General features: G+C 53.2%; 2 protein-coding genes across 16 annotated transcripts in view; both read right to left on the bottom strand.

The window, feature by feature from the left end:
• The window catches only part of BMP1 (bone morphogenetic protein 1), a 45,759-nt gene extending 35,736 nt beyond the window's left edge, over window positions 1–10,023 (bottom strand). For 6 of the 10 annotated variants that reach the window (XR_014828275.1, XR_014828274.1, XM_084997584.1 and 3 more), the window contains exons 1-2: window positions 9,621–10,023; window positions 2,268–2,381 (exon numbers count right to left, since the gene is read on the bottom strand). Coding sequence is in view for 2 of the 10 variants with exons in the window: in XM_021072336.2 (XP_020927995.2) it covers window positions 2,268–2,381; window positions 9,621–9,774 (268 nt within the window). In the remaining 8 variants the exon portion in view is untranslated. Of the gene's footprint in view, window positions 1–2,258; window positions 2,382–9,620 lie in introns of all 10 variants that reach the window. The other 4 variants (XR_014828276.1, XR_014828273.1, XM_084997585.1 and 1 more) reach the window with 1 other exon arrangement.
• Window positions 10,024–10,630: 607 nt separating this feature from the next.
• On the bottom strand, window positions 10,631–13,424 carry SFTPC (surfactant protein C). 6 transcript variants are annotated; one of them, NM_001044533.1, is given in 6 exon segments: window positions 10,631–10,830; window positions 11,131–11,278; window positions 11,616–11,726; window positions 11,985–12,107; window positions 12,414–12,572; window positions 13,313–13,424. In NM_001044533.1, coding segments are annotated over 5 exon segments (573 nt in total). In that variant the 5' UTR covers window positions 13,355–13,424; the 3' UTR covers window positions 10,631–10,830; window positions 11,131–11,140.
• Window positions 13,425–21,692: the final 8,268 nt, after the last annotated feature.

The following is a 21,692-nucleotide window of genomic DNA, read 5'->3' as shown; positions in this document are numbered from 1 at the left end:
ATATTGTCTCTGTGAGGAAGTAGGTTCGATCCCTGTTGTGGTGGCTGTGGTGTAGCCTCAGCTGCAGCTCTGATTCAACCCCAAGCCTAGGAACTTCCATATGCTATGGGTGCAGCTACAAAAAGAAAAAAAAAGTATCCCCAAGTACACGTCCTCATTTGACCCAGTATCTTTTGAGATGGCTTGAACAAGAGTCACTATCTACATTTGACAGATGAGGAAACAAAGGCCGAAGATTTGCCCAAAGTCACAGGGCAGGTGAGTGGCAGGTCCAGGTGATGTAAATCTCTATTCTGCTCTCCGCCATCCCATGCCTACTAGTCCCCACTACAGTCAAGTAAGTGTTACTGGTTACCAGGCCACCAGTTCACCCTCCAATGCCAGCTACTTTCTGGGGGCAGTTTGACCTTTACTCCATGGGCTGACCATGCCAGGATCCTCTCTCATACTACACGGGACAACTGCCTGGCACCACCACAGTGTGCGCAGAACACAGGTGAGAATCTCCCACTTTGGCAATGGGAAGGTTACCTGTGGGCAGGACCATGTTCCAGAGCAGTGAGAAGGCTGGACAGAACCAGGACAGCCCAGGCCCTCATCCCTCCCAGTCCCTTACCCGCTCACAAGTGCCAGGCTGGTTGGGAGGTACCTGGAACCACCCCTGACCTTGAAGAGCTTTGAGTCCAGCTGGAGAGAGAGACATCTAAACAAATCATTGCAATGTGGTTTGACTTGTGAGATGCTAACAGGGTAAGCCCGGGGCCTTGAAGGACATGTGGAGTCTTGCAAAGTGGGAGCAGGAGGGGAAGCCAGGAGGGATGGTGGTGTTGAGCAAAGAGCCTCGGATTTGGAACGAGAAGGCCTGGGTTCCTGTGCCAGTTCTGCCCCTGATGAGTTTTGTGATCTTGAGCCAGTCACTTTATCTCCATGAATCTTAGTTTCTGTACAGATGGTTCCCGACTTAGGATGGTTTGACTTAGGATTTTTTGACTTTATGATGTTACAAAAGTAATACACACTCATGGAGTTCACCTGTCTTGGCGAAGCAGAAACGAATCCAACTGGGAACCAGGAGGTTGTGGGTTTGATCCCTGTCCTCGCTCAGTGGGTTAAGGATCCGACGTTGCCATGAGCTGTGGTGTAGGTCACAGATGCGGCTCGGATCTGGCATTGCTGTGGCTGTGGTGCTGGCTGGCAGCTACAGCTTCAATTCGATCCCTAGCCTGGGAACCTCCATATGCCATGGGTGCATAAAAAAAAGGCAAAAAAGTAATACACACTCAGTAGAAACCCTACTTCGAATTCTGAATTTTGATCTTTTCCTGGGCTCGTGATGTGTGGCACAATTCTTCCTTGAGATTCTGGGCTGAGCCAGTGACCTGCAGCCTCCAGGCAGCCACAGCATCACGATGGGAAAAGACCGATAAAATTACAACCATTTTGTACCCAGACAGCCGTTCTGTTTTTCACTTTCCTAACAGTACTCAATACATTACATGAGAGATTCATGGTTTTATTACAAAATAGGCTTTCTGTTAAATGATTTTGCCCAACAGTAGGCTAATATGTCCTGAGCACCTTTAAGGTAGGCTAGGCTGGGCTACGATGTTCAGTAGGTTAGGTGTATTAAATGCATTTTTGACTTAAGATATTTTCTTTCTTTCTTTCTTTCTTTTTTTTTTTTTTTTACGGCCACACCTGCAGCATATGGAAGTTCCACAGCCACAGCAAGGCCAGATCTGAGTTGTGTCTGTCATCTACACTGTAGCTCACGGCAACACTGGATCCTTAACCCACTGAGTGAGGCCAGGGATGGAACCTGCACCCTTGTGGATACCAGCTGGACCCTTCACATGCTGAGTCACAATGGGAACTCCTTGACTTTAGATATTCTCAACTTCTGATGGGTTTAATCAGGATGTAACCCCATCAGAAGTAGAGGATGATCTGTGTCTGTAAAGCAGGAGTTGTCCTGACCTACCTCTGAGGTGGCTGAGGACAGTCAAGTTGGATGACAATGCTTCTGAAAGTACTTGGTAAACTATAAGCAAAAAGAATGCGGGTGCATAGCTCCTGGGTATGTCTACACTTGCTACTGCTCTGGGGAAGGGCTAAAGATACCCCAAGGGATGACAAGCCCTCATGCTGGGTTCAAGCTCATGGCCTCTGTCCTGGGAGGCTCTGGCTGGGAACAGGGAGGTCTCTGGTTTCTCCAATTCTGCAACCCATTTCTGGGACAGAGGAGGGCTGGCCCATACCGAGTGTACCTGCAGCTTTGATGGAAGACTTGCGGGTTGTCCGCTGTCTGAGATCCGCAGCCTGCTGCACCTGGAAGGCCCTCAAGTCCTCTTCATCCAGGGCGATGTCCCCAAGGAAGGCAGCTGGAGAGAGAAGAGGCCAGGCGAGTTAGTCCTCCCTGCCCCAGCATTGCAAGCCTGACCATGGGCACAGCGCCCCCCCCCCCCCCACACAGCATCTGTAATCCTCAAATGCCTTCTGACAAGGAAAAGAGCAGTAGAGGGTCCAGCTCTGAGGATCTCTTGAGAGGATCACGCTATTTTTTCAGTTGCAATCTCAGCAAAGCTGATGCCCAGCCCCCACCAGACTGTTAGCTCCTCAAAGATGTGTTAGTTATTCCATCATTCATTTAGCAAATTCTTAGTAAGCACCTCCTGTGGGCCAGGCGCTACCCCAGTGATTAGCAAGACTGATGAGGTCCATGCTCGCAGGAAGCTGACCTTCAAAGACACTCAAGTAAACAAATGCAGAGCTTGGAGCTCTGAGCCTGAGAATTCCAGGAAGGGATGGGTGCTACCAAGAAAATAAAAGGGGGTGAGTGGATAGCATATCTACTTTGTAGGCCCATAACCTTGGCATTGTGCTCAGCCTGTGGAATTCACTCAACAAACACCATTTCGATTATATTGAGGCAGATATGAATAAAAATGGGACCAGACAAGAAGCCGGGACACCTAAGGGATTCTGACACTGAGTCTCTGGGTCCACTCTCTGGAGGAAGAAAGGCCTGGGGTGGGGAGAAGAGCCCCCCTAATGGGCCATTCTGATTTCTGTAGCTGGAGGGAGACGCTTCCAGGGAGATGGGCTAAATGGTCCATCTGTTTTCTGTGAAACAGAGGCCCTGGAGCTGAGCGCTTTGGAAGGAGTTGGGATGCAAGCTTCATGCTGGGCTGTGGAGGGGGAGGTGGGAGGCTGCGCTGGAGGTGGAGCAGAGAGCAACTTCCCCGCAGCTCCACCCATGGCGACATCTGCTTCTCATCCCAGGGCTACACAGGCCTGGCAGGCAGTGCTACGCAAATTGTTTTAACCTTGAGGCCTTGCATACAGGTTCCTCCTCCCTTGATGGCCCAGTGGTGGACACACACACACGCACACACTTCCCTATTCATCACACACAAAATTGGACAAGTGGCTCAGTGTTCCTCCAGACACAAGAGGACATGCACACCCATGCCATCAGAAAGAGAGGTATGCAGAGTTACAAAGACAGCCCTGCACACACCAGTGGCAACCACACCTCCCTTTCTGTGTTAGACGCTCAAGAACGTTTGTTCAAGCAAAGTGTTACGTCCACAGTCTTCACTTTTCTGTAGATGTGACCCGGGGCTGGATGGTCAGAATGCGGGAGTCACTTAAGCAGTTATCCAGGTTGTCCAACTTTCCATTTTACAGGTGTGGAAACTGAGGCCCAGGAGGGCAACGATTTAACCCAGACCATGCTGCTAGTCACTATGAAGCCTGGCTTTATAACTCAGGCTTCCCGATTCCCAGTCAGTGCCCACTGCATTCAAGTTCATCACCTCATAGAATCCGTATTCTGAACATATATATACATGGAAATAGATACTCAAACACACAGGTCCCCCCAAAAATACACACACCATCAGACAGTCCTAAAGCATACACGCAGAAGCTCCAACACACATAAAACTAATGGCAAGTTTCAAATCCATCAGGCCAGTGAGAGTAGCAATAATGTCACCTTATGTCAATGTCTACTGAAATTTACAGTGTTTTCCAATTGACAAAGTGTTTTCATATGAAGGGATTCATTAATCCTGGCCCACCAGGGACATGCCTGCTAAGCCATGCTCCACCCATACATTTGCCCAGGAGTGTCCCACTAAAAACTCTGAGGGACAACCTAGTGGCTAGAGTCAAGCCTACTTTTTTTCTTTTTCTTTTTTCCTTTTTTAGGGTCATACCTGCGGCGTACCAAAATTCCCAGGCTAGGGGTTGAATCGGAGCTGCAGCTGCCAGCCTATACCACAGGCATAGCAACACAGGACCCGAGCCACATTTGTGACCTACACCACAGCTCATAGCAACGCCAGATCCTTAACCCACTGAGCGAGGCCAGGGATCAAACCCACATCCTCACAGACACTATGCCGGTTTCTTCACCCCGCTGAGCCACAATGGGAACTCCCCACTTCCCAGCCTTGTGAGATCAGAACACTTGGCCGTAAGGAACGGAAATGACTTGGTGAAGGTCATCAGCGGGTGGGGGGCCCAGAATTTCTTCCTCCACACGGGAAAGATTCTCTTACTGAAAACATGATCCTTGGTGGCCTTGGCTCAGCAATCGATGGGACATTAATACAAGGCGCTTCTCAACTGACATGCAAGGGTGGCCTTAGCAAGGATATGGGAGGACACAGAGGTGGCGGTGGATCCTGTGTGCCAGTGTTCATGTGGGCACACAAGTGCCACATGAATGCCCCCACACCTCTGCTCACTTTGCGCCTTTGCACACACCCTGCACCTTCAGGCTCACATAGCCACACCACAGACATCACCATGGACACATGTGGCTGGGCATTTAGACACATCTTTGGACAGAGCAGCAAAGAGCAAGGGCTTCAGAGTCTGAAAGACCTGTCCGTGACTCCAGCTTGACCACTTCTAACTAACAAGTCATATAAACTACTAAACCTCAGTTTTCTCCTACATAAAAAAAGTAGCTAATAAAAGAATCTGTCTCCTAGGATTACTGCGTGAAATAAGGCATGCAAATAAAGCATCCAGCACAAAGCCTAGAGCATAGTAAGCACCCACTAAAGAGCCACTGTTAATATCACCCCAATAATAGCCCTGTAATGGCAAGTTCAGCTCTCTACTTTCAAGGGCATACTGTTTCACCCACACTGGCCTCCTGGCTGAGTAAAGCCCGAGTGCTCAGAAGCAGAACCTCAAATTCCAAGGACAGAGGCCACAGAAGTGTGCTGGCTTGCGGGACTAGGGCGGTGTGAGGGCAGGGGTAGTGGAAGGCGGCAGGCCCTGGGCTAGCCTCAGAGCTCACTGCCAGCTGTGCCCTATGGTAGGGATGTCATGACTCAAGAATGTGTGGGAACTGAGTGGGGGAGGGGAGGGGCAGGGTGGGCAGGAAAGCCTGATGGCCAGGAGCTGGGCCTGAAGGCCCTGTCCACTGGGATGCCCTCCTGGGAAGCTAGGGAATCTGAATGCTGGAGAGTCCAGGATGCAGCTCCTCACCCGGAAGGAAGCCCCAGGTCAGGGTCAGGGTCGGGACTGTAGTTGTTTTCATCGCGGGATCAAAAGTTTTTGTTTTGTTTTCCAGCTGTAAACCAGCCAGGAGCACTTGTGGCTGCTCCACAGCCCCAGCCCCCAACCCCCATCCCCCACTCCCCCACCCTCCCAGCCCAGAGAAGAGGAAAGAAGAGCATGAGGAGCCTGGCTAGTGTGATGGAGCCCCAGTGCCCTGTGTACCAGGTGTACTGCGCATGTCCCAGCACACAGATGCAAGCTTCCAGCTGGGGGAGGACACCCCAGTGTCTGCATGTACTTAATCACAGGTGTACATTTACATTTGCATACGGGTGCACATTTGCACACCCACTTACGGAGACTCAGGAGTACCAGCATGCGCAGTTGACCCAGACTTGCCCATAAAGCAGGGGCACACCCACAAATGTGCAAAAACACACTCCTGACTACTTCCCTGGGCCAGCCCTGGTGTTTCCAAAGACACGAAGAACTGCACGTGAATACCCCATTCCTCAGGCCACACCCCACAAAGGAGAAGGGTGCCTTTAGAAACAGAGAGGGGAGAGGAGAGAGAGATCACCGAAGATTCAAATGCCTAGATTCCCAGATATTCTTCCGAGGCTCTCAGTGGCCTGAAGAGTGATTCATTCTACTCTTGCCCTCCTTCCATCCCCCAATATCTTTTCCCCAAATCCCTGGAGAAACCAGAAGTTTTGAAAGTTACTTCTTCCTGAGAAGCCCTACTGGTCCTTGCCATCTGGAGCCCTGGGAGACTGTAAGACTTTTTCCTCCTCCCTTGGGGCACTGAAAAGAGAAGGTGACTCAGGGTGCAGGGGTATAGGTGGGTGGATGACTCAACCAGAGTGTCTGGAGGGGGAATGTGGCCTGGTGAGAGAAGGAGTTGCTTCTCAACCTCTGGAGCCTCTTTCTCTGAGGCCCCCCTGAAGTCCAAACCTGGGCTACAAAGGCCCTGGGATGAGGATGGTGAGCTTCCGTTTCACCTCGGCTCCCAAAAGCAGACCTCTGAGCTGCTGGCTGAGGAGGCAGAAGTCAGGTCCTCACTGGCTCCTGGCTCGGGAGGGAGCTACTCTGCTGAGGGGAGCGGCTGTGTCCCAGTTCCTACCTCCAAGTTCCCTCCCAGAGACCTGAGTCACCTGGGGCAGCCAAATGGAGCTGGGAACCTTGTGGAAGGATCCCCTTGATGGTTTGGCATCCCCGTGTACCAAACCCCAAGTACCAAGAAATCAGGGCTGACATGCAATCTCCCCAGGAGAGAGGGAGGGCTTGGTGGAACCAGCTCTGACCCTACACAGGCCAGCTTGGCTTCCTGCCCATTGTCCTGGTCCTGCCTAGAAGATCCAGGCATCTCTCCAGGGTACCAAGGGTCTTAATTTTGTCCTTACTGTGATAGTAACGTTGACTCCAACAGGAGGAGCAAGAGGTAACCTCAAATGAAGAGGCCAGGCTCTGCTGAGCAATCATAGGTGAGCCAGGAGTCAGTGGGGTTTTCACTCTTGGTCCCTCGAGTGTGAGGAGGAGGAGAAAGAGGAAGAGGAGAAGAGAGAGCTGGAGAGCATCAAGTGGGTAGAGGCAGCAAACACACCCACATGCATCCACAGGAAGTAGAGCCAGACATACCTGCCACCACCACCTCCAGCATCTTGGGGTCAGGGCTCAGTGGGGGCAAGAGGTGAAGGCAGGCAGGAGGGGTTAACAAAAACAGAGCAAAGAGCCTGGGGACCTGAAGTCTGAGGAAGTGGGGGGGAGGCAGAGGGAAGCAGGGCTGCACCAGTCACACCCAGGAGGGAGGCCTGGTCTGACCGTGAATCTTGGCCTTGACAGGTTCCAGGGCCCTCTCGGCCACCCCTAGACCTGGCCCAGCTCCTCATGAGCCTCACTTCACCCTGGTGGAGAACTTTCTCCAGAGCCCTTGTTTGAAGTTCCAACTCAGCTGGCCCCACCCTAGCATGAAATCTGAGACTAGGGAGAGCCCTCAGCCTCCGGCTGCTCCCAAAATCACTCCAATTTCCAACCAGTAGTGAAATACATCAGACTGGCTTCCTACTTAGTCTGTAAGGCCTTGCCCCCGCCTTCCTCCATGAACACCTCCCAAACCTTCCCAGCCTGCTGGAATCACCGTTTCTCTGCCACCACCACCACCATCAGGGTTGCAGGGGGCAGGAGGCTCCTTAAGCCTTCAGGGCTTTCCCTCCAAGGTGACACATAATGAATGCATCTTGATCTGTGCAGTTGGTTACAGCCATGTGTGTCTTGTGCCCCTTTTGGACTGTAAGCTCCTGGAGGGCAGGAAGCATGACTTATTCTTTGTATCTCCCATAACATCAAGCCCAGGGCTGGGTACCTCTTGGACATTCAATAAATGCAGACCAGTTGAGTGAATAAGTGACACAAGATTGGGGTCAGGGAGACACTCCCTTTTCCTGAAAACCAAGGCTATTCCCCCCCCAAAAAAGGAAGAGTGTGAGGCACCAAAAACAGGGGGTAGACCAGCAACATTTATTTAGCACTTACTGAGTGTTAAGCTTTAATATGCATTTCATATATATTCTCCCATTTCATCCTTACCACCAACTCTGTGGAGAAATGTATTATCACTTCCATTTTATAGGTGAGAAAAGCAAAGTTCAGAGACGATAATTAACACTCCCGAGATGCTACAGCTAATGAGTTGTGGGTCCAGGATTGAGAGCTAGGTCTGTCAGCCTCCAAAGCCCACCCTCTGTCCACTTAGCTTCACGTCCGCCCCAAGCCAGGCAAGAAAGATGGCAGTTAACTCCGGTTTACTCACAGCCTCACAGGGGTGGAGGAGGAAGGGCTGAGGGATTGGCTTCCCCTCCTCCCAATGGAAAGTCTCTTATTCCTGCAGTTTACAGTGACCCATCACCCAGAGGGGTCCCTCAGGTCAGGACCAGAGCTAACTCCCTTCCACACCGACCCCTGGCGCCACACACAGGCACTTTAAGAATTCCAGGCACTTTGCCACTGCCCCTGGCTCTGCCTATTTGGAGACCTCTGAAGTCAGAGGCAGGAAGTCAAGGAAAGGTTCCGATATCTCATGCCCTGTGTGTTCTCTTGTCCCAGACAGCCTGTCCAGGGTCATTTGATACAGCAAATGGCTGGACTGCATGACCATCTGGTCACTCTAGGCCCAGCAAGTGAAGAGGTTACACAGGTTCTTCATGGACAAAGCAGACACACACACACACACACACACACACACACACACACACACGCTCCTGGAGTCCTGACCTGGGCTAATTAGTCTCTAGTGTCTGTGGACTGAGAGAGCTGATCTCCAGTATCTGAGTTCTCTGTGCTTTTCCCCTTTCCACTACAATTTGGCCTTGGCAGGGGTGTCTGGCACACAGGGGCAGAAGTAAGTCCCCTTCCTGAGCTGGCTTCTTGACTTTGACAGCTGGCTCTGAGGTCCCAGAAAGCGGCGGCTGCTGGTGGGGAACTTGGGATCCCCAGGGAGCATGATCTCTGAGGATCCCTTGAAAAACTTTCTTCTTCCACTTGGGTTGGGTGGGGGCCTCGGGAGACCCGCTCCTCGGAGATGTAAGCCTCCCCCAACTCAGCAGGACAGATGTGCAGCCCCAGGGCAGCCCGGACAGGCAAGCTGGAAAACACCAGTGTGCTGGAGCCCGGGATGGTGGAGAAGGGAAAAGTGCACACGCGCGCGCGCGCACACACACACACACACACACGCACACGCACACACACACACAGACGAAGTTTTGGCCGGAAAAGTTTCCAGTAGGAGGAAAAGACTCCTTGGCCGCAGGTCTCTCCAGGGACCCAGGCAGGAATCCTCTGGGAGAGACCCGAGGCGGCCACGGCAGCTCCCATCAACAGCAGCAAAACTTCAGTCCCTAAAAGTCCCCCAAGCCCCCCCTTCTCCCTCTTTCTTTTGTTCCCCACTGCATTGCCAACCAGGCAGCTCCCGGCTTCCCACACCGGACTGTCCTCCTCCAACCCCGAACCCTCAGCAGCCCGCGCGCCTCCCTCCCGGCCGGGCGCGCAGGCGCCGGGCGCTGGCGCCGCGAGACCGGCCGTTGGGCGTAGGGGGCGCCTACCCGCCTTGCAGGGGTCTTTGTAGTTGAGGGGCTCCGCGTCGTCCTCCTCCCCCAGGTCATAGGTGTAGTCGGCCAAGTCGAGCGGCCGGCCCGGGCGCGCGAGCAGCAGAAGCCAGAGCAGCAGCGGCAGCGGCGGGCGGGCCACGCCGGGCATGCTGGCGGGCGCGGCGGCGGCGACGGCGGCGGCGGCGGCGGGTCGCGCCCGGACGCGGGAGCAGGCGAGAGGGGAAGCGGAGGACTGGCGGCGAGGGGAGGGCTCCCGGCCTCCCGCTCTCCCCCCGCGCTCTCCCTACCTCCTCCCCTCCCCTCTCCTCGCCCTCCCTCCTTCCTGTCTCCCGCCCCCTCTCCGGCCCGGCTTCTCCGCTCTCCCTTCCTTCGTTCTGTCTCTTTCCCTCTCTCCCTCCCTCCCTCTCCCCCTCTTTAGGGAAATGAGCTCGCTGGAGGGCGGGTTTTCGCCCGGAGCTCGGCCCCCCTCGGGGCCGGGACGGTGCTCGGCCGGGCCGGGACGCGCGCCAGCCGGGGGCGGGGAGGGCGCGGAGCCGGCCGGCCGGGAGGGGGCTCGGGCGACGCGGGGCGGCGGGGCCGGAGAGGGGGCGCCGGGCCCTGGGGTGTCCGGCCCAAGCCTCCTCCCCGGCTGCGGGACACGCCGTCGGGTCGATGGCACCACCCCCGCCTGGCTCCGTCCCTCGGGATGGGACCGCGTTCCTCTGCCTGCTGCTCTCCCTTTCTCCCTTTCTCGAACCCTCGCTCTCTCCCATCCCGGTCCCCGTCCCTCTAGTTCGGTCCTTCTGTCTCTCTCCGTTTCTTTCTCGCTCCCTCCCTCGGGAGATGCCACTGGAGGGCGCCTGAAGCCTGCGGATTGCTCCCCACTCCCCTCGCCCCCATCACCCAGGGACAGAGGGAGGTTGGGGAAACCGGCTCTGAGCCCACGAGGCCCTAGCCTTCCCCTAGCGGCCCCCATCAAGAACGGGACCGACGGGTGTGAGAGGATAGACGAGACAGACCCTTCATTTTTCAATCAGGCTGCTTTATTCTTTGGTGGTAGAAGCCCCCGGGCCCCTAACAGCTGCTTCTCCTCTGCCCACCTCTCCCCACAGCTCCCATTTCTCCAGGGCCAGTCCCCGTGGTGTCCCAGAAGCGGCTTCCTGTGAGTCTGCACAAGACTCTTTGCTCCTGGATCTTTGCTGTCCTCTTGGGGCTTCCTGAGGCCCTGTGAAGCAAAGGAACACAGTTTATGTGAAGAAGAGGGACTGGGGGTGTTACTGAACCCAAGTTCACTCTGCTCGCCCTGCCACAGGCCAATAAATACGGAGATGAGTTGTTGGGGCAAAGAATAACAACTTTAATGGAAAGGTAGCAGACAGAAGATGGCAGACTAGTGTCCCAAAAAGCCTTTGTGCCTCAGTCTGAATTCAGGCTCCTTTCACACTGAGAAAGAGGAGGGGGAGGGACCAGTGGTCACTCACTGTCACTTGCTTGCTCCAGGGCCCTGGAGGTCACACCTGCTCACCTGATGTTTCCTAGATGTACAAGAGGGGCACTTCGCCACACAGGGTGCTCATGGTGCTGCCCAGGAAGGCCAGGTCCCCGGAGGGTGCTGAGCCAGCGACACGGCCCTCCTCCTGGCCCAGCTTAGAGGTAGGCGTCGAGGGCTTGGCCTGGAAAGAGCATCTGATTTGAGAGCCTGGGAACTGAGTTTCTGTCTCACCTGCGGCCCTTATTATGGGACTTCAGGTGTGCCTGGTAATCTCTCTGTGTAAAGAAGGGGCTGTGCTGGAATCAGAAGCCCCCAGGGGGTGTGGGGCTCAGCTGAGGCCAGTGGCATGGCTGTAGGTAGGGATGAGGAACAGGTAGGAAAGGTTTGGTGCACGGGTCTAGGCAGGGCGTTCACCTGGCAGTCGATGAGGCCTTACAGGTGACAAGGAGCCGTCATTGCAAATGCTCCTCCCAGCAGCCCTGGCAGGGAGATAACCCACTCCTTACCTGCACACTCACCTGGAAGTTCTGGAATTTTTTGGTGAGAGCCTCAAGACTCGGCATACTCTGCGGAGACATCTTCATGACATAGCAGCAGGTTCCCGGGGCTGGCTTGTAGGCAATCAGGAGCTGTGCACGGGAACGATGGAGTGGGTTAAGGAAGGCACTGCTTAGTTTACTCTCTAACCCTGGGCCTTGGCCACCTCCCTCTAGGATGGGCCCTGGGGGGAGCCATATTGGAATCTGGGGCTCAGGCACCCCCCCAGGGGAGGTAAAAGGGCTGGGGGTGGGGAGAGATGGATGACATGTAAGAAGCAGCATAGCTGGGCAGGACTAGCATTGTCTTGTTATTGGTCCCCCAGCCCTAGGGTCAGGAGTCATACTCACCCGCTGGTAGTCATAGACCACATTGCCACTAGAGCCAATGGAGAAGGTGGCAGTGGTTCCCACATGCTCACTCAGGGCCAGGCGTTGCTGGGCTTCTGGCCCTGCGAGGCTCATCTCTAGGACCTGGGGGAGGTTGTAGTGCTTCCTGGCATTCCTCTCTTCCACTCATTCCTTTGCCTCATGCCCACCCTCAGTCCTCTTTACTCAAATGCAATTCTTTCTTCCTTTGGGTGCTTAGAGAGGCCGAGGGGAACCAGGTGCTGGAGGGAACAGGCTATCCCACCCTGGGACAGGGGCCTGGTAAAAAAGCTCAGGCCAGCATTACCACCCTGCTCCCACCTGTCCTTCCACTAGGTGCGCCTCACTTTCCCTCCTTCCCCTCGGGCAAAATGCTACCTGACCGGTCTACCCCATCCCAGGCCTGCTCACCATCTCAGTATGTTTCTGGCTCATGTGAAGACCCATGAGCAGGGCCCCTACAATCACCACGACGACAAGAACCACCACCACGACCACGACAAGAAGGCGTTTGAGGTTCACAGGACAGCAGGGGATGCGGAGCCGGCCCCCTGGGACTGCTGAGTAGTCCTGAAGGGGGTGAGGCAGGCAGGGAGACAGGTGTGAGGTTGTGAAGATGCTCCGTCTTCTTCTTATACGATCTGGAAACCCTCCACACTCTCCCAGGGCTGAACAACCAATGCTAGGGGCATGCAGCAGGGGGCTGAGGAGATCAGAGAAGGCTTCTGGAGGAGGGGGCCTGGATTTCAACAAACCCATTGATGCTTAGAGAAGTCTAGCTTGGAGAGACCCAAGGGAGCCTGTTTCACCAGTCTCATCTCCTGCTATTTCCTGGCATCCCAGCCATACCCAGTCCCTCTCTGTCCCCCCCAAACCCATGCTGTATCACACCCCCATGCCTTTATGCATATGATCCCTTCTTCCCATAATGCCTTCCTCCTTCTCCACCTAGTGAGCTCTGACCTGGTCTTCTGGGGCCAGCTTATTTTCTCTGTGAAGCTTTCTGCGACCTCCTAAGTAGTGGCTCCTTATCCAATGCTCTTAGCAGCCCTTTCCACTGACCTCTGTGGTGGCTCACAGCCCCTCGTATGGGAATTAGTGGCTGCCACACCGATCTCTCCAGTCTACTATGACCAACCTACCATTAGGCTAGGGTCCCTCTCCCAATTTAGCACAGTCCTAGGTTAGTTGAGCGAATGAATTTGGATGAGGAAACAGGCTGAGAGGTTGGAGGAGGCAGGACCCACCACTCACCTGCACACACAGACACACAAACACACACACACACACCCTTCCACATGCACACTCACCGGCGGACTCTCCATCAGGACTTCTTTGCTGCCTACATCCATCTTGCTGTAGGCACCTTCCCCTGCTCATCCCCAAGTGTGACCAGGGTCTTATATGCACCAGGAGGGAGAGAGGACAGAGGTGAAAGACTTGGCCTCTGTCTACCAGCCAAGCCCTCAACTTTGAAGCCTGTTTGTTCCTGGCCCTTCAGAGCCAAGGCCCTGATAAGCTAGCTGCAAGAGCGCCTAAGGGTCCTTGGCCCTGGCACATGAGTCCTCTTGGCCCTGGCAAGAGCAAAGCTGGGTAAGCTGAGCAAACTTGCCCTTGGGCAATCTGCACCTCTCACTGTGGGTGTCTTCCTGGCATGCCCGTCTTTCTTGCTGGCACCTGCCCATGCAGTTCTGTGGCTTTCCCTGTATGTCTGCCAGGCTGGACCTCTAAGGCAGCCCCAAGGGTCTGACCCAATGGGGAGTCCACCACCTTCCCAGCAGAATTTCCCCCAAGCACAGGGCTGAGCTCCAGGAAGGTGACTGAGGCGTCTGTGCCTGTGGACCTGCAGGGGCACTACTAAAGGCATGAGGTGCCTTGGCATCAGTGTGGGGGTTCGTAAATGGTTCATCAGTTCTCTGGGAGCATCAGATTTTCACTTCAAGTGAGGTAGGAGGGAGCTGGGCCCCTGGGCTGAGAACAGCTGGGACTTGTTAGGCCAAGTGAATCGTTTCTCTTTGACACCTCAAAGAAAAATTTAGTTGAAAGAGCTGAGCTCTGCTGAAGTAGAAAGATAAGAGGACCACTTCGATCCCTCCTGGGGCCAAGGAGATCCCCCAGTTACACAGGCACAGTATGACTCCCAGGGGTCTAAAAGGGAGGGGGCACTGGGCCATCCTAAGTCCTGATACCATCGAGGCACCCTTTGCTCTGGAATCCATCTTTCCCAAAAAATGTGCGTGTATACTGGGGAGGGTCCAAGAATCAGGGCAATTCTGCTTCTAGCCTCTAGCTGGTTAGGATTCCTGGTTTTCATCCAAGCTGCCCAAGTTCAATTCCAGAGCAGAGCAGAGGATTAAGATCTTGCCCCAAGCCATCACTCACTGCTGTCTCTCCAAGATCATTTGGTGCCAAAACCCAGGAACTTCAAGGTAAACTACTGGAAATCCGGGAATTTCAAGGTAAACTGCAAGTCTCGCCCAGCTGCCTGTGGCTTGAGACCTCCTGGCTTTGCTCTGACTCTGTTTTCTTCTGCTGTCTCTAGTACTCCTTGCTTTCAGTCTCTGCTCTGCTTCCTTTCTAAGACCCACAGAGCATAATCTCTGTCTGCTCACTGTGTGTTATGGTTCCCCTTAAAATATTAGGGTGGGAGTTCCTGTCATGGCGCAGTGGTTAACAAATCCGACTAGGAACCATGAGGTTGTGGATTCGATCCCTGCCCTTGCTCAGTGGGTCGAGAATCCAGCGTTGCCATGAGCTGTGGTGTGGGTCGCAGACGCGGCTCAGATCCCGCATTGCTGTGGCTCTGGCGAAGGCTAGTGGCTATAGCTCTGATTCGCTCCCTAGCCTGGGAACCTCCATATGCCATGGGAGCGGCCCAAGAAATGGCAAGAAGACAAAAAAAAAAAAAAAAATAGGGTGGCAGGGATTATTCACCAGGCTGTGCAGATTCAAATAACACTTGGGTGGCAGCTGGCACAGTCCTTGGGACCTGGTGGGAAACACGATTTCCAGCCGTGATGGAGCCCAAGAGGTCTTTCTCCCTCTTTCCCCTACTATCAGTGGACTTGCTGCAGCGCCCTCTCTGCCTAAACTGCAAACCCCAGCGTGCCGCCGTGCGCCCAGGCGCCTTCTTCAGCTCAGTGCATGCAGCCTCCAGCAAGTTACAATTTGCTGCACACCACACTTTTGTGGGGACAAAGCTACACTCCGGGCCCTGGGGGGCTCTTCTAACAACTTCCTGTTTGGTACCGAGGTCCACACCACTCCCCAGCCTCGCTGTCTCAGAGTGGCCCCACTGCTGCGCTCCATCCCTCCAGCGTGCACCACTCCTCTGCAACTTTTTCTCCTACTTCACCTGCTTAGCAAGCTTGCTTTCTCACCTCATACTCTAGGTCCTCCTTGGGAAAAGATTTCCTAGACTTAACTGCTCTCTTGCCACTGCCAAATTCATTGTTTTCAGTGTCTGATAAAATTCTTAGGTCCCCTTCAACTTTACCTTATCTGGCAACAAACAGGGTTTGGTTCTGCTGTTTACTCCGTAACTTTATGCCCCCAAGCCTCTATGAGAATACTCCCCCTTCGCAGTCCTCAGGTCCTGACCCTTGTGGCATTTTCCATTATGGCCAACTCCAGTTCCTCCAGGAGTCCCCCCTTCACTCCAGGCCTTGGCAACCTATGCACTGCTATAGACAACAGATCCCCCGACAAGGACATCATGGCAGTGGCTCTGCATTGGCCTGAATGTCCTCCTTGCGCAGAAAGGGAGGGCACCTCAAGTGAGGCATCAAGGACAAGGGTGACCAGAGATGTCTAGTCAGGCACCGATGGGGGGGTAGAGGACCCCATGCACAACTGGAACCTGAAAGGGAATTCAGGGGACACCCTAATTGCCCTTCAGGTGCCTTCTAGGTCATGTTTCTGGGACACTGGGCTTCATTTCTAGGAGGAATATTTATTCTCAGTTGCAGGTTACTCTGTATGGGAGGATCTCCTTCTAAGCGAGGGGAAACACCTCTGGAATGGATTCTTAAAAACTGGAACTTTTTTAAGATAGATGGGCTGAAAAAGAAAACTTACAGAGTATTCTATATTCTAACACTTCCTGGCCTTTATGCAAACTGGGGCATGGGGGAAAATGGCCTAAAAATGGGTCTACTATCTTACCTTTGGATCTTTATTGCCACAGGATGGAAAACCAGACTGAGGCTCCCTATGTTGAGAGCCTTCTGGCCCTTTCTCAGGCTGTCGCTCTATGTGGCTCCTATAATCAAATGCCTGAGGAGTCAAAAACTCTCCTAACTCTCTAAATGATCCCCTTCTAACTTCCCCCAACTCACAGGAGGGAGACTAAGCTTCACTTACTCCCACCAATAACTCTTACCATGTCCTTGGAATATAAACATAGCCCGCTTTGCCTGAGACTTTGGCCTTGGGTTAATTAGTAGAACTTCAAGCTGGAAAAAAAAAAAAAAAAAAAAAGCTTTGAACTCAAGCAAGTAAATTTAACTTATTCCAACTGTTATTTTTGGTTTTGTGTTTGCCAGGCCTTCAGATAGTTAGATATTTTCAGGTAAGGATTTTTACGAGCCCAGGTTCTTGCATCTTCTCATACCTAGAAAAACACTAAAATCATTAACAATGGCATCTGCCTTGGCCATTGGGGGAAAAAAGAGGCAGAATGAAATAGCTGTGGTTCAGACACCCAACGTAATACTAGGTAACATTATGGGTATAATTTTACTTACTTATGTATTTGTTTATTTATTTTTGTCTTTTTTTTTTTTTTTTTTTTTTTTTTTTTTTTTTTTTAGGGCCAAACCTGTGGCATATGGAGGTTCCCCGGCTAGGGGTGGAATCGGAGCTACAACTGCCGGCCTACTCCAGAGCCACAGCAACGCCAGATCCAAGCCGTGTCTGCAACCTACACCATAGCTCATGGCAACGCTGGATCCCTAACCCACTGAGCAAGGCCAGGGATCGAATCCACAACCTCATGGTTCCTAGTCAGATTCGTTTCCACTGTGCCACAATGGGAACTCCTATGGGTATAATTTTATTTATTTATTTTTGTCTTTTGCCCTTTTCTAGGACCGCTCCCGCGGCATATGGAGGTTCCCAGGCTAGGGGTCCAATTGGAGCTATAGCCACTGGCCTACACCAGAGCCACAGCAACGTGGGATCCGAGCTGCATCTGCGATCTACACCACAGCTCATGGCAACGCCGGATCCCTAACCCACTGAGCAAGGGCAGGGATCGAATCCACAACCTCATGGTTCGTAGTCGGATTCGTTAACCACTGAGCCACGACAGGAACTCCGCTATGGGTATAATTTTAGACAAGTCCTTGTATTGCTGAAAAGTTAAGTTTTATGAACTGTGTCAGACTTAATTCAACCAACTGTTCTCAAAGCAGCATCAGCTGGCACCTGGGAACTGCAGCCTTAAGTTTTCAAGGTCTCCTCTGGTAACTTTTGCATTTTTAGACAGTGAAATTGCTGTGGATCATACATTAACAAAAAGAAAAAATGTATATTTATAATGATGAATAGCTTCTGTTATTTATATGTTAATACCACATTAAAGAGTAAAAGCTACTTGGGTGAAACTAAACAACTGACTACCTGGCTACATATCTCCCTGAAGTGTCAAGTCCAGATTGGTTTTCAGGTTTATTCTAAAAAAAAAAAAAAATTAAGATCTACTTTGTCTATTAACGTTCAGGTTGTCACTCCTGCCACTACTTGTAATTGGGTCTGTTAAACCAACATTAAAATATGTGACCGCACCAAATGGCTTCATTCCTTTGGACAGGGTAACCCAAGCTTTGGCCCTATCTAAACTACAGTTAAAAATGTTACCAAGGAGTTCCTGTCATGGCTCAGAGGTTAATAAACCCAACTAGTGTCCATGAGGACAAGGGTTCGATCCCTGGCCTTGCTTGGTGGGTTAAGGATCTGGCGTTGCCATGAGCTGTGGTGTAAGTCCCAGATACAGCTTGGATCCTGCATTTCTATGGCTGTGGCATAGGCCGGTGACTATAGCTCCGATTGGACCCCTAGCCTGGGAACCTCCATGCGGGTGCGCCCTAAAAAGACAAAGACAAAAAAAAATGTTACCAAGCACAGCCTGGTTCTTCTTACAGTTGCCTGGGCCTCTAGTGGCAGTGGTCCCTTTATTAATCTTTGGCCCCTGCCATTTTAATCTACTTGTTGAGTTTGTCTCTTCCAGATTACAAGTTTCACATCAAGATAATGGGGATGCAGAGACTCCAGCTGCTCCATTAGAACAGATCCTGCTGGGATAACAACAGAAGTCACCCTGGGGCCCTGTCAAGATAGGGCGAGAGCTCTGCGGCCCCAGTTGGGTAGGGTCTACAAGCCCCTTGCCAGCCTGAAGTAGCTACAGAAGATAGACCCTTCATCTTGCTAACAAAGATTTTTTTTGGAGTTCCCGTCGTGGCGCAGTGGTTAACGAATCCGACTAGGAACCATGAGATTGCGGGTTCGGTCCCTGCCCTTGCTCAGTGGGTTAACGATCCGGCGTTGCCGTGAGCTGTGGTGAAGGTTGCAGACGCGGCTCAGATCCCGAGTTGCTATGGCTCTGGCGTAGGCCGGTGGCTACAGCTCCGATTCAACCCCTAGCCTGGGAACCTCCATATGCCGAGGGAGCGGCCCAAAGAAATAGCAAAAAAAAAAAAAAGATTTTTTTTTTGGGTCCACATCTGTCAGAGGGGATTTGAGGTAGGAGGCTGGACAGCTTTTCCTTCCTCCCAGTAAGCCTTGTGCAGGGCTGGGTGTGGTGACGGATGGGGTCTCAATCTCCTTGTCCTTGAATCAGCCCACCAGCTTGGTGCTGCCTTGCACCCCAACCCCTCTACACTCGTCTTTCCTCCCTCCCTTCCTTCCTTCCTCCTTTATTCCTTTTTATGGCTGCACCTTCGGCATATGGAGGTTCCCAGGCTAGGGACTGAATTGGAGCTGCAGCTGCCTGCCTATACTGCAGCCATAGCAATGTGGGGTCTGAGCCGCATCCACGACCTACACCGCAGCTCATGGCAATGCCAGATGCTTAACCCACTGAGTGAACCTGCATCCCACTTAGACACTATGTTGGGTTCTTAACCCACTGAGCCACAGTGGGAATTCCTATAGTCTTCTTTTTATATCCTCTGAGCCTACATTTGCCCTGAGCATGCTACTCACTGCGATGTGAACTACTCTTGGACCTTCTTCTCCCCTCTGCCTCTTTCCCCCAAGCCATCTCTGTTGCTTTGTTGTACAAACCACACTGACTGATGGCTGCACCCTTTGTCTCAGGCTCCTCCACTTGCTGGGCCAGGTGGTCCCTACAGCACCTCTGCTTCTAAACTTTCATGGAGTGTAAGTCAGAGCCCCACACCTAGCTCCTTTCTTGGCTTCACCCCTTGTCCTCCTTGAACTTGCACTCCAAAACTTCACCCCAGTTTCTGCCCCTTGCTGGGGTTTCCCTGTGCCTTGGCTCCACCCTTCAGTCATGAGCTGGCCCCCAACTCTCCAGCCCGGGCAGGTTCCCCTGTTCCCACAAGGACCCCCCTCCCCAGCTGGAGAGCCGTCAGCCTCCAGGTTGCACAACAGCATGGCATCTGAGCTGAGAGCCCCTGAGAAGCTCGGGGAAGGAGAGGGGGACAGAAGTGTTTGCTCCCACCACCCTCCTCACCCCAAACTGCCGCCTTAAATATTTGCTTAAGCCTCTAGCAGCAAGTGTCCTAGGAGGAGGAAGATGAGGGAGGGGTGTCCAGGAAGAAGGGGGGGAAAAGCGTCCTCCTCTCAACTGTGTGCAGCCTTAGCTGTGTGCAGGTGCCAGATGCAGGAGACAGCCTGCCTGCTGTGCCCACCCCTGCCTGGTCCAGCCCTCCCCCCACCCCCCGTTGTCCTGGCAACACTGAGATTGATTGGCTGACTCACTCCTCCTGGACCTGAGCCAGGTGGGCAGCGGGCCAGTGGGAGAACCAAGGAGAATGGCAAGCATCTCAGGGGTCCCTGTGGCCATCTGGGGGGTTCAGAGTCCAGCTGTGGGACTTGCTCTGAGCAGGTGCTCTGCCTAGGGCTTGCTGTCATGGCTGGCCGCTGGGAAAGGAATCTCTTTCTTGGAAAGAAGCCTCTGCTCTCATAGGTCCTCAGTCTCCCCGGCAGGCTGCCCTTAGGCTGTAATTCTTACAACTTTATGTGTTTTCTTTCTTTCTTTTTTTAACTTGTTTTTGCCTATTTGGAGATTGGGGAAGGAAGGGTGCGCTCCAGTTTCCTAAGGGAAGTTCAGACGCTGGCACCGATCTGGTAGAAGTCTGGGAATTCTTGTCTTCCTTCTCAGGAAGGGGGGAGGGACATTTATTGGGGCAAGCTCAGCTGTCACCTCACCCCCCACACCAGCCCTCTGCTGCAGGCTTTCCACTTTGGGGCCTTTACTTAGCCCCTTTCTCCTTCCTGGAAAGCACACCTTCAGTGCCTCTTCACCTCTCTGAATACCACACACCCTAAAAGGCCAGGCAAGAGCCATGACACTTCCCCTGTGCTCCTGGCCTCAGCCCACAGTGGCGCCTCCCTCCTCCAAGATGGCCCAGCCTCCTTCTGCCCTTACCTGCCCCTTGGCCGGCACTGTGGTCCTCATCAGCCACGGGGGTGGTTTTGGTTGCCTTTCTTCTCAAAGCCCTGGGACCAGGCCCGAGACCACACTTTCCAGAGGTTTCTTGCAGTGCAAGACACATGCATGCAGCCAACGTGTAACTCTATTCAGTGGTAATAAGACTGTCACCTAACATCAGGGGGCTCCTGGTGAGGGGTCAGTGGTTTATTCCTTCAGTGTGGGGATGCCTCGGTGCTCTGGGACCCTGAATGAGTCGACCTGCCTTCCTTCGCATTATGTGTTCATCTGTGAAATAGGACTAATATGGCCTGGCCTGTCCCCCTCTCCAAGCTGTAGTGAGGATCCAGTGACACCACAATGCGACAGTCCAGTCATCCAGATTGTCATCATGCACTTCACCCCCCAGGGCATCTCTTCTCACCAGCTAAAAATAGGACCCATATTCCCCCTTTCTGTCTGCATCTGAGTTAAACCCTCTGAGGAGTTCCCAATGTGGCTCACCGGGTTAAGAACCAGTATTCATGAGGGTTCCATCCCTGGCCTCACTCAGTGGGTTTAAGGATCCAGCATTGCCATGAGCTGCAGCATAAGTCCCAGACACAGCTCGGATCTGGCGTTGCTGTGGCTGTGGTGTAGGCTGGCGGCTGCAGCTCTGATTCAACCCCTAGCCTGGGAACCTCCACATGCCATGGGTGTGGCCCTTAAAAGACAAACTAATGATAATAATAGTAATAAAGCCCTCCTAGAAGTGTGGGTGGTGGAGAGCCCCATGGCAGGCACTCCTCGGTGTGCATCTCCTTACCCTCCTTCCAGCCCCTCAGCTGCAGGGATGGACAAGATTCACTCTGCCCTTTGTGTGCTGGGCAGAGCTGTGCCAGGGACGGGTGGGGATGGTGGCCCAGCTGCCCCAGCCACCCTCCCCACCCCCACTGCTTATCTTCCCACAAGCTGGCATGGGGAGGGCAGCACGGGCAGCTGTACGGGCAGCGGCAAGTGAGCAGCAAAGGGCAGGGGCATCCCTGGCTGAGAGAACATGGACTTAAGCTCAGACTAGAGAATCCCCTGCTGGC

This window comes from Sus scrofa, chromosome 14 (assembly GCF_054392235.1).
Source record: "Sus scrofa isolate SSC_HxYL_T2T_F1_AM1 chromosome 14, Sscrofa_HxYL_maternal_Yorkshire_Landrace_v2.0, whole genome shotgun sequence".
Taxonomy (NCBI): domain Eukaryota; kingdom Metazoa; phylum Chordata; class Mammalia; order Artiodactyla; family Suidae; genus Sus; species Sus scrofa.
Note: the sequence above shows the minus strand (reverse complement) of the source record. Positions and strands in the feature narration are given on the sequence as shown.

Bases quoted from the DNA above. Each gene is read 5' to 3' on its own strand.
- SFTPC (XM_021072183.2), bottom strand. From the start codon at position 13,354: ATGGATGTAGGCAGCAAAGAAGTCCTGATGGAGAGTCCGCCG. The intron at 12,108-12,413 runs GTGAGCAGGCCT...AACCTCCCCCAG, and splicing joins GCCAGAAACATACTGAGATG to GTCCTAGAGATGAGCCTCGC. The intron at 11,727-11,984 runs GTGAGTATGACT...TCCCGTGCACAG, and splicing joins TGGTCTATGACTACCAGCGG to CTCCTGATTGCCTACAAGCC.